This window comes from Mastigoproctus giganteus, chromosome 7 (genome assembly GCF_048544385.1).
Source record: "Mastigoproctus giganteus isolate SK-2022 chromosome 7, ASM4854438v1, whole genome shotgun sequence".
Classification (NCBI taxonomy): domain Eukaryota; kingdom Metazoa; phylum Arthropoda; class Arachnida; order Uropygi; family Thelyphonidae; genus Mastigoproctus; species Mastigoproctus giganteus.
In genome coordinates this window covers 189,987,922-190,002,473 of record NC_143581.1, presented here as the reverse complement: position 1 = coordinate 190,002,473, position 14,552 = coordinate 189,987,922, and the positions used below count along the sequence as shown (strand labels likewise).

At 35.1% G+C, this 14,552-nt stretch overlaps 1 protein-coding gene across 1 annotated transcript in view; it reads right to left on the bottom strand.

The window, feature by feature from the left end:
• Positions 1 to 14,552, bottom strand: part of LOC150083486 (zinc finger CCHC domain-containing protein 7-like) — a 98,307-nt gene that overhangs the window by 59,928 nt on the left and 23,827 nt on the right. The window contains exon 3 of the mRNA XM_090377314.1: positions 6,591 to 6,730. Coding sequence (XP_090233440.1) covers positions 6,591 to 6,730 — 140 coding nt within the window. The remainder of the gene's footprint in view (positions 1 to 6,590; positions 6,731 to 14,552) is intronic.

The window sequence follows — 14,552 nt, the reverse complement described above, 5'->3', positions numbered from 1 at the left end:
CATCCAAGTTGCTTTTTTGCTGATTTTTTGCACTTTCTTGACCTTAACTCTGGCTCTCTTGAATTGTAGCAGATTGTCTGTTGTTGGATTTTTGTGAAAGAGGTTCCAGGCTCTATTTCTCTCTTTTTTAGCTTTCTGGCACTCTTTGTTCCACCACAGTTTTCGATATATTCTAATGTTAGAAGAAGATTTTTTTTTTTTTTCAGCTTGAAGAATATTATCTGTAACATAAGCCACTGATACTTGTATTGATTCTTGTTTAATAATGTTGCGGTTTAACTTGACTAGTGTTCTAAATGTTTCCCAATCTGCATCGTGTATTTTCCATTTCGGGTGCCTACTGGTTTGGCATGCCGTTTTCTTTATGATTTTCAAAATTATGGGGTAGTGGTAGCTGCTCAACGGAGTCTCGTGCATGCTCCATTGTGACATCGGGAACAGATTGATAAGTCTATTGCAGAGCTGCTTTTTGATGGAAGGTGGAAATATGTGTGTGTGCTATCATTCAAAATCATTAGGTTGTTCTCAACTACTAATTTTTCAATTTGCTTTCCCTTCTGGGATCACCCCAAAGTGGGTGATGTCCATTTAGGTCACCTAAAATGCAGAATGGAGGTGGTAGTTCGATCAGCTCTTCGAAATCTTTCAATCGGAATTCTTGATTAGGGGATAGATATATTGAGACTATGGTAATATTGAAGCTTATTGCTAGATAGCTGAGACTGCTTCTAATGGTGTGTTCAATGATATTGTTTGGGAAGGTACACGTCTGATAACTAATATTGCGACTCCTCCTTGCGTTGTTCCATCCGTTATGCGATCCTTTCTATATGTGGTATAATTTTTGATTATACTGTTGTCTTCTGGTTTTAAATAAGTTTCTTGTAGGCAGATGCTTAGTGGATGGTACTGGGTAATGAGGTCTATAACATTATTAATGTTTGAGCGAAAACCTCAATCATCCAGTTCCACTGGATGATCGTGCCATTTCTGTTTAGATGGTTCCTTGGATTGATTCCTTGGGCTATTTTCACTTTGTCTACCTTGGTTTTGTCTTTCTTTGAAAAATAGGGTCTACCTGTATCCATTTCTTCAACGTAAATTTCGAGACCTAGTTCCTCTCCATGGTTTCTTACTTCTATGTCCATTTGTTCTGCATTATTTTTTCCTGTACTACCTATCCTCTCTTTGTTTATTTTTCTTCTTACACTTTCTGCATTATCTGGTGGGAAAAAAAGGTGTATTGATCATTTTTTCTTGTTGGTTTTGTGATGGAGATGGTTTGTAAAACTCATGAACCCATTCTGAGATGGATTCTCCTGGGGGAATTGTAACATCCGTTTGTGTGCCACAACATTTTGAATTAGGCAATTTTATTTCCGGAGTCTTTTTGATTGTGGTAACCTGTGGATAAAACGGTTTGTTTGCTGTGTTTATTGCAATCGCCTTTTTAGCTTCTTGATATGAAACTCCATTTTCTGCTTTGTATTTTTGTATTCTTTTACGCATTTATTTTATTATTATTCCAGCTGTGCAAATAGAAATGGCATGTCCTTGAAAACCACAGTTTGCACACGTTAATTTTCCTCTACATACAGTTTGTGAGTGACCAAACTTCTGACAGTTGAAACAGTGGAGAGTATTTGGGATATATGGTCTTATATTGCAGTGTAGGTATCCTGCTTTTACTGATCTGGGTGGCTTCACTGTGTTAAAAGTGAGTATCAGATTCCTGGTGGGGGTGATTATCCCTTCTTTTTTAATTTTAATTCTTTTAACACTGATGACTCCTTGTTCCTGAAGCTCAACTTGAATTTCCTCTTCAGGCACATTTAGAAGGTCTCATTCTGTAATGACACCTTTTGAGGTATTTAATGTATTGTGTGGGGATACCGTTACTGGTATTCCTGCAAAGGTTGTCATTTGTAATAATCTTTCAGAGTGTTTAGCCTTGGCTGTTTCTACCAAAACAACACCTGATTTTAATATTTTAACATTTTTTGGTGGGCTGACATAACTCTCAAGAGTCTTTTGTATGAGAAAGGGTGACAATTGGCCTATCACTTTCTTAGTGTTTGAATGTATAATAATATATGTTGGAGAATTTAAAGCTTTAACATCAGTTTTTAATCTCTTTGAGACAGAGTCATTTCTATCGCCTTTTCTGGTTGCCTTAGAAGTATCTCCAAAAGAACTAGATTCCTCATATCTTGGATCAGTTCTATTCGGGGTCTATCGACCCAGTGAATTCCTGGGTATTGGAGTCAGTTCGCTCCATTTCGCCCTGGAAGGAAGAGCTTTTCCCCTCCGGATTACCAGCTCCACCACATGGAGGCAGGAGAAGTGCCACACTGTGACCAAGTATTAGGAGGTTAGTAATTAAGATATATACAAGAAAAGAGACAGTTGCTTTCCTTCTTAATTTAGTAAAGTTGATTTCTTTACTACAGATTATTTAATTGTGTGTTAATAAATACTTTAAATAAGGAAACGATTTCTACTTCAAGAAGAAAGTGAGAAAGAACTGAACCTCAAGGAACACCAGCATTAGTGGAGAAGTTAGAAGACAGAGAGCCATCTACCATCACCTGCAGTGAGCGGTCAAAGAGAAATCTGGATACCCAATTACAAAAAACAGATGGCAAACCACAAGATGGACACTTATTTAGAACAACTTTATGCCAAACACAATCAAAAGTCTTTGAAATGTCAAGAGCAACTACTTGAGTTTCACCGAACTTTTCCATTCAATTTGTCCATAGATGGGTAACATAAGCCAGAATATCACCAATGGATCGATACTGAGAGAATCCATACTGGTGACTGTTGATCAGATAGAAGGTTTCGAGAAGTCTGAGTTGGCAGTTAATTGATTTCTCCATTACTTTAAAAAAGAGTAGAAGTAAGTGCAGTGGGATGATAACTGGATGGGAGGAATTTGTCATCTTTTTTGGGAACTGGCTGAATATGAGCAAATTTCCAGGCAAAAGGGAAAACATCTTTGGAATAAGAAGGTGAAAAAAGGTGACACAGAACAAGAGTAAGTTCAGGAGCACAGGTTTTGAGAACAAATAGAGAAATACCATCAGGACCTGGAACTTTCTTAGTATCAAGATTGTTCAAAATCCTTCTGACACCCTTTTGATGGAAGACAACAGGAGGCACTGAATGGAACATACTTGGAATGGTAGGAGGTGGTTTACCAAGATCATTAATACACAAGTTGGAAGAAAAACAGGATGCTAGCAGGTCAGCATTCGTAGAAGTCTATCATTAGACTTAACTCCTTATGAAGAATTATACAGAGAAAAACAAAGTGCTGCTGCTAAACAAACAACTTTAACTAATTTTTGTCCAAAAAGCACTGGTTACTCTTTTTTTTTTTTTTTTTTTTTGGTTAGTTATTGGCGCATCGGCTTCTGTGGCTATAATGCACCTCCCAACGTTTTTGCAGTACTCTGATCCATGCCCAAGGCGGGATTCGAACCCGCAACCTTTGGGTTGCCAGGCAGGCACTTTACCCACCCGGCTAGCCCAGTCGGCTGGTTACTCTTGCAAGTTTTTCACAGCAAGACAGTGCTGAAGAACCAATAGATGCAGATTAAAAATCTAGCAGTATTCCCAGTCATAATTTTTGTACATTTTTATAAATGAAAACAATTATAAAATGTAATTAAATAAATAAGGGTTTTTTTTTTCAATTTAATTTTTTTTTTTTTTTTTTTTGTTCCAGAACAGAACTCCATTATTTCATATAGACTACTTTTCACATTGCACAGTGTTTTCCCAGAACGTAACACCCCCGTGCAAATCAAGGGATGACTATCATAAAAACTTTATTTGAAAACAGTTGACATCGAGCTGCCCAACTCAATGCCAGAGCTCACACTTCAGCATCGGGCAATACAGCAGCAACCCCCAGGAAAGAATGCACTGGTCCACAGGAGGTAGCTATTATTGGTGACTCTATTGTCGGGGAAACAAGAAAATATATTGTTCAAAAAGGATATGTGGAATTGGACCAGGCTATGTCTGCCAGGGGCAAAAGTTGATGTTGAAAGCAGATATCATCTTTTAAGAGCACAAAAGGTGATACTGTTGTACACAATAGCACTAATGACATTAAGAGCAGGAGATCTGACTTACTTAACAAGTACAGAGTAATGCTGAGGAAAAGTTGAGTTAGTGTTACATTTGAGTGTCTGCAATTCTGCCAGGCATGATAGGATCGAGTATATGATGAAAGCACTGCCAATCAATTCAGCCCCAAAGAGACTGTACAAAGCTCATAGGGTAGAATTTTTCGCATCATGATCTATGCTTGTTAACAGGAGAGACTGCTTCTACAGGGATGGGATATGCTTAAAATGAAAGGGTGCAAGAATATTTACTTATGCTATTGAGACAGCATTAGATGGTCAGAAAACTGTTAGTTTGCTGAACACACAGATCAATAGATTAAAAATAGCTGCAGGCAGAGGTGAAAGTGATTCTTGCACCATTTCTAATGAGACATGCAGCAGCCTGGAATGCAAGGTGCTGGGGGTGTCAGGGCCTGCTGTGAGTCGTCATGTAACAGGTAAATAAATGGGCTCTGTTAGGGTAACCAGAAATAAGAACAGGTGCATGTATACTTGCACATACACTAATGCTAGGAGCACAGTAAATAAATTTGTTTAATTTGAAGTGCTGGTCAAGCATCAAATGCAGACATTGTGAGGATATCAGGGATGTGGTATCACTCAGATATAAGGGATGCACAATTTGAATATGGAGAGCAGAATTTACAGAAAGGACACATGGGACCATTGCTGTTTTCTTATTTATTAATGTTATTGATGAAGGTATATCAGACTTAATGTCTAAGTTTACAGATGATAAGGTTGGCAGGGTGGATAATGGCAGTAATGACAGTATGCTACTACAACAAGATCTAAAAAAATTAGGCAGTTGGGCAGAGTAATGGCAACTGAGGTTTCATATTGACAAATGCAAATAGGTAGCAGTAATCTCAGATTAATATACCAAATGTGTGATACTAGTCAGGGTAGTGGAAAATAAAAAAGACCTGGGGGTAGTTGTGCAGTCAGGCTGCCAGGACAGCACATGAGGTTTTGTCAATGATATACAAGAATTCTGCTAACAGGGATAAGGAGGTGATTATTCCATTGTACAAAGTAATGGTCAAGCCACATCTTGAGTACTGTATACAGATCTGGAGGCCTCATTTTAGGAAGGATACAGAGCTGCTAGAGCAGGTTTGTTTATGGCGCAAGGCAGCAAGGCCATAACGCACTTACTAGAGCAGGTGGTTGTTGTTGTTATTTCGTTTTTAGAAGCATTAGCAACTAAGGCCATATTGCTCCGGGGATATGCGGTGATCATTTGCCTTTAGCCAGCACATAGTTGATTGGTGGAACAGGCTTCCATCCTTTGTTGTGGAAGCTAATAGTCTAAATAAATTTAAGGCTGAGCTGGACAGGCATTTGGAACGAATGGAGGGGTGAAATGGGAGGGTTGTTTTTTTTTTTTTTTTTTTGCTGTTGCTGCATAAGCTTGCTTTCTTGCATCGTATGCCTCTACTAATGCTAATGCTAAAAAAAGTAAGTTACTGACAAAGATTAGTAAGATGTAAAAATCAAATCGTTATTATATGCAGATGACATTGTGATGTTAATGATATTGTGTTGTTAATATGCTGTGATGTGATATTAGCCTGCAAGATTTTTAAGAATTTCTTAATAAATCAGGCATGAACATTAGTTATGTAAAAACAAGTCATGAGAGTAGGGAGAGATAAGAAAAATTCAGAAGCACTTTTACGGGAACATAAGCTGGACTTTGTGTATGCTAATTTCCTCAATACTGCCTTCATGAAATTTTCACCAACTCAGCACAATCTCTAAGACTGCTGAGCTCAGAGATGCCAAAGACATTGATGTCATTGTATTGGGAGGTTAGTAATTAAGATATATACAAGAAAAGAGACAGTTGCTTTCCTTCTTAATTTAGTAAAGTTGATTTCTTTACTACAGATTATTTAATTGTGTGTTAATAAATACTTTAAATAAGGAAACGATTTCTACTTCAAGAAGAAAGTGAGAAAGAACTGAACCTCAAGGAACACCAGCATTAGTGGAGAAGTTAGAAGACAGAGAGCCATCTACCATCACCTGCAGTGAGCGGTCAAAGAGAAATCTGGATACCCAATTACAAAAAACAGATGGCAAACCACAAGATGGACACTAATTCACAAGGATGGCATCAATATTTTAGATTCTTCCTTCCTTCCTTCCTCAATTCACTAGTAATCACTTTTAATTAGGTTAAAGTTATTGTTAATATAAGTTGTGATTAATAAAACATAAATATATAAGTTATGATTAATAAAACTAACATTTTTATTAGGCTTACCATATCAATTAACCTTATTAACTCTAACCACAAACTATAAAAGAATACACATGGTACTTTATTATCAACATCAATTAAAGATTTAATAAATTTCTCAATACTATCTCAAATGACAATTACTAAACCAAAAGAACTATGTTTAAAAATTTTTTATATTTCCACACAATGACACTTACTCGAGGCTGTGGGCATGCTTTTGACAAGTGTCCCCTTTCTTGACAGTTGTGACATGTAATTCTCATCAAACCATTTCGATGATAACGCAATCCTTTTCCTAAATGTGCATAAGCATCACTAGCATCGATATACCATGGATCTGTTAAAAGAAATTTCTTCAATTAACAAAATGAAAGCTTTTTATTAATTGTAAAATTAATAATTTTGTAATTTTGTGCAATCAAAATTAAAGTATTTGTCTAATTAGTTCAAACAAACTTAGAGGCATAATATTTGTCAGTTGATGTTCTTTAGCACAGTAGTATTTAAGACCATAATATAGATTAAGCTTGTCAAGTGTGTTATGTATTATCTATAAACTGTGTAGTCTATAAAACCCAAGAAGCAGCACAAAGTGAATAAAGCATAGGGTATATAAAAACTTCCAGAATATAATTCTGGAAGTTAGATATAACTCAAAATGCACCCAAAGAATAAATCCAATATTACCAATTCACTTCCAGAAAATAATGAAAAACATTAACAGCAAGATAATAATTTTCACAAATTAAATCTAAAAGCAGAAAAGACCACAGAATTTTTATCTGGATGTCTAAAATCCTAACTAAATGGTTCCACTACTTGTCCTCATTATCCAAGGAAAATTGGTTCCAGAAAATTCCACTTAAAACGGTGACCGAATTTTTGTAATGTGTATTATGTACTTGTACATAGCAAAAAATGGATTGAAGGAACTGAATAAATGAGAATTATTTTATTAAACATTTTTTATTTTAATACGTTGAACAATGTAAGGTTAAGTAAAGTTTATTGAAGTTACCCTATTTTTCAGTTTTACAAATAAAGAACGAATCCAGAGTTTTTTTTTGCCATATTTTTTCAGATTGTGTTGTAGCATTTAGTTATGTCTTTAACTTAGTGCTTAACTTTTGCTGCACAATCATGAAGAGGGTCATTCTCATAAAAATACTCAAGTGCTTAGTCAATTTTCACAAAGGCTTCCTTTAATTCTTTAATTTCAAATTCTCATAACTGCAGGGACTTGGATAATGTACATTTGGATACTGGGGACCTCCTGTACTCAAAAAAGGTAAACTTCCTAAAACAGAACCACTGCACAGTGAGAAAGAAAGACTTCAAATGGCTATGCTAATTAATTATAATACTACAATGCGAGGGGGTGGAGGATATTATGTTGAAATTAACAGTTTAAATAAAAAACAAAATACTGTAGTTATTGTATGCAGTGAGTTACATTTCAGGTACATTCGATATTTTTTTTACTTAAATATATTGAATTTTTTTAAATTTTCTATAATTAATAGAAGTGAAAAGTAAATATAGTTATCTCCTTGTCAATTAATTACTAACATTATAAGTTTATAGAACATTTATTAGGACTAGTTTTGCACTGAGTTTAATTACAATTGTATAATATTTATTAATCTCCTCCAGTATACTTATTTGTTTTTTAAATCTCTTTTCTCTCTGTATATATATCTCTTCACAAGCAACACCACATTCACAAGTCTTGCATAACAATACATGCAAAGCATGCATACTGTTTAAAGCTAACAATTCTGCATTAAAACTATATTTAATATATAGGTATCCTTGTTTTCCATACAAATTGTATGGAAAAGAGAAATAATAACTGCCAGATTTCTATTTTTCTGATTTTAATGAAATTTGGAATAGCTTGACAAATACTTTCACAAGCCCAAATACAAAATTTCATAAAAATCTGTCCACTGGGAGTCCCTCTATTACATGTGGATGGACGGGGTAAAGATAACAGACACAGCATATACAGTAAATAATTCAGTAAATAATGGGGTTACGTTCCTGAGAAATGTTGCAAATACCGAAAACTGAGTTATGGCTCCCATAGTAATAAAGGGGTTCCGTTCCAAAGTATGTAATATATAAGAAAAACTAGTCTAAAATTTTGCCTATGTATGTATTATACGTACCTTCATAATATGACTATGTACAATGACAGTACATAGTGAAATGCAAGCATATGGCATTGAAATGAAAATAAGAAAAAATTTAATAATAAATGTAATATTTATTAGAAATTTCAAACCAATCTTTCAAACCAGCGCCTTTGCTAGCTAAAAAACTTATCCCGCCAGTGCTATCACCAGTTTCGCTAAAGTGTTGATAAAGGAGTTTTGATTTTTCACGAATGATGAGTGAACTTAACAGAATTTTATTTTGAGTTCAGTCTTCTATTCACAGATTTAAAGCCTTTTCCATTTTTTCTAATTTAACATCACGGGTTACAGAGAAAATTTTTGAAGCAATTAGCACGTTTTCACGGACACTACGGCAGATTTTTTCTTCCGAATTTTTGATTGATCGTACCGTTGACTCATTGATTTTATAATGTTTTGCCACTGAGGAGACACTTTCACCATTAGAAATTTTGTCTAATAACTCAATTTTATTCGCTAATGTCATCACCTTCTTTGATCTTTTCACATTTCCCTTGTTATTCGTAGGCATAGTTTTGTACGGGTTAGAAAGAACTTGTCCACAATAAAATCACTTTCTTCCGTTAACACACTCGAAAAAGTCTGTTTTACACTGCAAAAAGGTAGATTTATCACTTTTGTAAGCATATCAATTTATAAATTGATAAATTTATTCAATTTATAAGCATATAAATTAAAAGCAAACGATGAAACCTTCCATGACAAGCGCATAACACATACTGAACAAGGATTAGCGAGAAACATCCACACTCGTGATTTTGTCACCCCTCTCCCCCCACCCACTGAGCGCTGTTTTGACCGGGAAAGATAATTTTAGTCACGCCCATGTTTTTCACGGCGCTTTAAATTTAACATTTTTTTTAGATTTCATTTTATATTAAATCAGCGATCGCAATACGCGAAACCGCGAATACAGATACTGCGAATAGCGGGGGTTTACTGTATATATCTGAAAATGTGCCTAAAAATGAAAATCTGAACAACAAAAACAAACAGTGTAAACTACTGTTTCACTCTAAAAACATGAGAGCAAACTTAAAGGAAACATTTTTTCTTATGTTCTTAAAAACAAACAAACAAAAAAAAAGAGCCAAGATATGAAGTTCTCTAAGCAGTGCATACAGGCTGCCAGGAGAGCACATGGGGTGGGGTGATTACCCCTTTGTATAAGGTAATGGTTAGGCCACACCATGACTACTGCATCAGGTCTGGAAGCCTCATTTTAGGAAATGATATGGATCTGTTGGAATGGGTGAAGAGATGAGCAACAAATCTCTAAATATTGAAGTGAAAATGGACATTATTTGTAGTATTGAATCTGGTGAGTGGCATCATGTGAAAGACCTTAAACTTAGCACCTTCTACTGTTATGACCATCATGAATAATGCTGAGAAGATCAAGCAGTCACATTTCTAGCATGTACGTGTTTCTAGAATAACTTATTCAAGGAGTGAGATTATAAAGAAGATATTTGTGCTGTGGATAGATGATATGAACCAAAATAACGTTCCTGGAACACAGGCAGTGGTTATGGACAAGGATAGGAGCTTGTTCAATGAAATTAATAAGGAATTGGGAGGGTCTGAATCATTTTTGGTTAGCAGGGGCTGGTTTTCCTGGTTCAAAAACAAGACCATAATTCACAATGTAAAAATTATTGATGAGGCGGCTAACACCGGCACTGCAGGTGCTGAGGAATATTCTCCCATATTCCAAAAGTTAATGGATGAAGGCTGCTACACCAGAGTTGGTCTTTAATGTTGATGAAACGGGGCTTCACTGGAAGAAGATGCCTGGTAGGAAGGACGTACATAGCCTGTGAAGAGAGGTCTGCCCCTGGTTTTAAGGCTGAAAAAGATCGGCTTACATTACTTCTGGATGGTACTGCATCAGGCACTTTTAAGTTAAAGCCGATATAGGTGTACCATTTAGAGAATTTACGAAGGCATGGGTGACCTAAACCCTTTTTAGTGAATAGTACACTTCATACTTTTGTCCAGAGGAGGCCCAAGTTTGCGCAACAAACAACTTGCCCAAAAACATTGTTTTAATCCTTGACAATGCTCCAGAACATCCAGCCAACCTCGAAGATATCCATAACGATGTTCTGAATGTGATGGCTGTTTATTTGCCACACCACCTCAATGTTGCAGCCAATGGATCAGGGCATTATTGTGACCTTCAAGGTGTACTATTTACGTACAACCTTCAAAGGGATTGTTGAGGCAGTAACTGTCCCGTGCCATCTTTTTCTGCTCTATTTGGCTAGCCAGCTCCACAGTCATCCATTTTGTTATCCTCCTACAATTTTCTTAAAGGTACGCAGTAGTAGTAGTAGTGGCATGTGATGCAAGAAATTATGCAGCATCAGCCAAAAAAAAAATAATAATAATAATAATAATAAAATTAAAAAAAAAAAAAATTTTACACAACAATTCCCTCTAAATGTTTGTCCAGTTCCTCCTTAAATTTATTTAACCTATCAACTTCCACAATGACAGATGAAAGTTTGTTCCAGCAATTAACCACCCACTGGCTAAAGGCAAATTTCCGCACATCTATTCTACATCTGCCTTTCCTCAATTTGAATTTATACCCCTTTAAGTTCATAATCTGAACAAGTGAAAGAATCCCATCAGAATTCAGTGTGTTCAACCTATTCAAGGCCTTATACACCTCAATCAGATCACTTTGCAGGTGCCTAGTCTCCAGTCACTGCAATTTGCAGAACTTAAGCCTCTCTTCGTAAGAGGATCCCTTCATTCCCCTCACAATCTTGTTGCCCTTCTCTATACATGTTCAAGCAAATCCTTCCTAAAATGAGGCCTCCAGACCTGTATGCAGTACTCAAGGCATGGTCTGACCATTACCTTATACAGAGGGACAATCACCTCCTTTTCCCTGCTAGTAAAATTCCTGTATATCATTGACAAAACCCCATTACTTGCCCTGGCAGCCTGTCTGCATTGCTCAGAAAACTTCATATCTGACTGCACAATTACTCCCAGGTCTTTTTCATTTTCTACCACCTTAAGTGTAGTACCACACAGTTGGTACATTTCTCTGGGGTTACTTCTACCCATATGCAGTACTCTGCATTTGTCAATGTTAAACTTCAGTTGCCACTTCTCAGCCCATTTGCCCAAATTTTCTAGATCCTGTTGCAGTAGCACACTGCCATTACTGTCATTAACGTATGCATTCATGGTTTCTGTGATTTTTACTTTAAAAGTATTCCATAATTCAAATGTATTTGTCCTCCCTTGGCAATCCGTCCAGTTCACAGATGCCATATAGCACCAAATACGGAGAATGCGGAAAGTTCAGGGAATGACCACTGCATATTCCCGGAGCAATATGGCCTTAGTTGCTAATGCTCCTAAAAAAGGAAAAAAAAAAAAAAAAAAAAAAAACCAAATAACAAAAATAACCACATAGCATGGTGAGTTTCCCTCCACTTATTCCAATCAATCTGGAGCAGATTAGAGTCAAATGGGCAAGCAAGTGTGAATAAGACGTTCACACTTTCTTGACCATTCCATCTGCATATAAAGACTCTCATCATATTCTTCTGATCTGTAGATTACTCCCACTCTCATTGTTCCTTTGCTTCCAACTAACTCACACCACACAGATTCTATGCTGGCAAATGTAACTTCAGTCTCAGAGAAACCTCCTTTCGTGCTCAGGCTAATAATAATATAATAATATTTTTTTAATAAGAATTACCACCCCTAACCACAATGCCAAAACAAAAAATTACATTCACAGAAGACATAAAAAAGGAAATTTCTTTTCCTGACTGAAAAAGAAATTTCCTTATTTTACCCACAGTTCAGATGACAGGGAAGTGGAATGCATATACACAAATCTGGAACATTAGTATCAGTAGAAACACCACAGAATGCAATATTATTTATTTTGAATGTTTCTACTACATCTTCAACCAAGTGTTTTGCAATAAATACAGAATAAATAACAGTAGTCTTTACAGAATAAATAACAGTAGTCTTCTCTACTGGTGAAGTTTTATTTATTTGAGGTAGTACAATAACCAAGGCAACTCGTTGTGAAGGCATTCACAATATGAGATATAACCAAAATGATGCAAATTTAATTAATTAATTTAACTACTTTGGTAGATGGCTATGCTAAAATGATGCTTTTGCACTAACCTACATGTTAGTCATTCAGTATTTTGATTGGAAAGTTGGTGGTTTGAATCAAAATTGATTGAAATGAAAAACACAAAAGATGAGACAGCAGAAACAGTTTCTGACTATTTAAAAAAAACACTTGAAAAACATAATTTATTAGAAAAATGTTATTTCATTTAACATTGACAATTGCAATACAACGTTCAAAGGAATCACTCACAAAGAAAAGGGAATTATGTACTTTAAAAACTGAAGACATTGTTACAAAAAAAAAAAAAAAAAAAAACATTGATTCGTGTGGGTCACCCTGCTCATATTTTAAATAATTGTATACATAGTGATAATGAATATTGAAATAAAAAATATCTAAAATTTATCAACATTTTTACATCAGTATTATATGAAAGAATAATGTGAGTTTATCAATGCTCAGTAGAGACAGCGCCTCTCCAACAATGAGAGGTGGTTGTCATTTACAACTGTCAAAAGGATGATTCAAATGTTTCCAGCACTGAAGACTTTTTTTTTTTTTTTTCTGTCACAAGAAAAGCCACCAACAGTAATCGAAAATTTTTTTGAAAATGAATTCAGTAAATTATGTGTGGTTAGTACATTCATTGATGAGTGTATTCCACACGCACTGAAAAAATCGAAACAGAATGCAACTCAATTGTTGAAGTGTTCAGTGGTTTGAAATCAATGAGGAACATACTTGAAGGAGGCTCAACTCAAACATTCATTCCTCTAAAAATTAAATCATTACTTGCAGAAAAATGTGTGCAAGATCAAAATAATATGTGCAAAAAGTTTTGTGATGAGTCTCTATATAGTAATTGCATGTAGTATTCAGATAATTGGATGAAACCTCTAGAAGAATTTTCAGGTTTCACATGGATGAACCTAAATGAAAATTCAACATGGAAGGATGTGGAAAATAATGACCAGTATTTGATCACTAAAGAGATTCAAATTGATGATGTTAAATGTTTTGATCAATTAACAAGCTTGAAAAATTTTGCAGATATGGAAAGCAAAAACAAACAATTCAATCAGTTGCTAACCCATGAAAAATGGACCAAATTTTTCAAAAATGCAAAAAGCCCAAGAGCATTACTCAGAATACTTAAAACTTGTAAAAATTTTTTTCACAATGCAAATAGAGAAAGGATCTTTTCATTAATAAATTGTCAGTGGACAAAAGACAAACAAATTATGTATTGATACTATAAAAAAAACATATTTTTACAGTATAACTTTAAAGAATGTCTTGCTCCAATTTCTATACCTACATTGATTTCAGTGGTTTGAAATCAATGAGAAACATACTTGAAAAATGCTCAACTCAAACATTCACTCCTCTAAAAATTAAATCATTACTTGCAGAAATATGTGGGCAAGATCAAAATAATATGTGAAAAATTTTTGTGATGAGTCTATATAGTAATTCCATGGAGTATAAATTAGATGAACCTAAATGAAAAGTCAACGTGGAAGGATGTGAAAAATAATGTCCAGTATTTGATCACTAAAGAGATTCAAACTGATGATGTTAAATGTTTTAATCAATTAACAAGCTTGAAAAATTTTGTACATATGGAAAGCAAAACCAAATAATTCAATCGGTTGCTAGCCCATGAAAAATGGACCAAATTTTTCAAAAATGCAAAAAGCCCAGAGCATTACTCAGAATACTTAAAACTTGTACAATTTCTTTCACAATAACTCCTCACAATGCAAATAGAGAAAGGGTCTTTTCATTAATAGAGAAAGGGTCTTTTCATTAATAAATTGTCAGTGGACAAA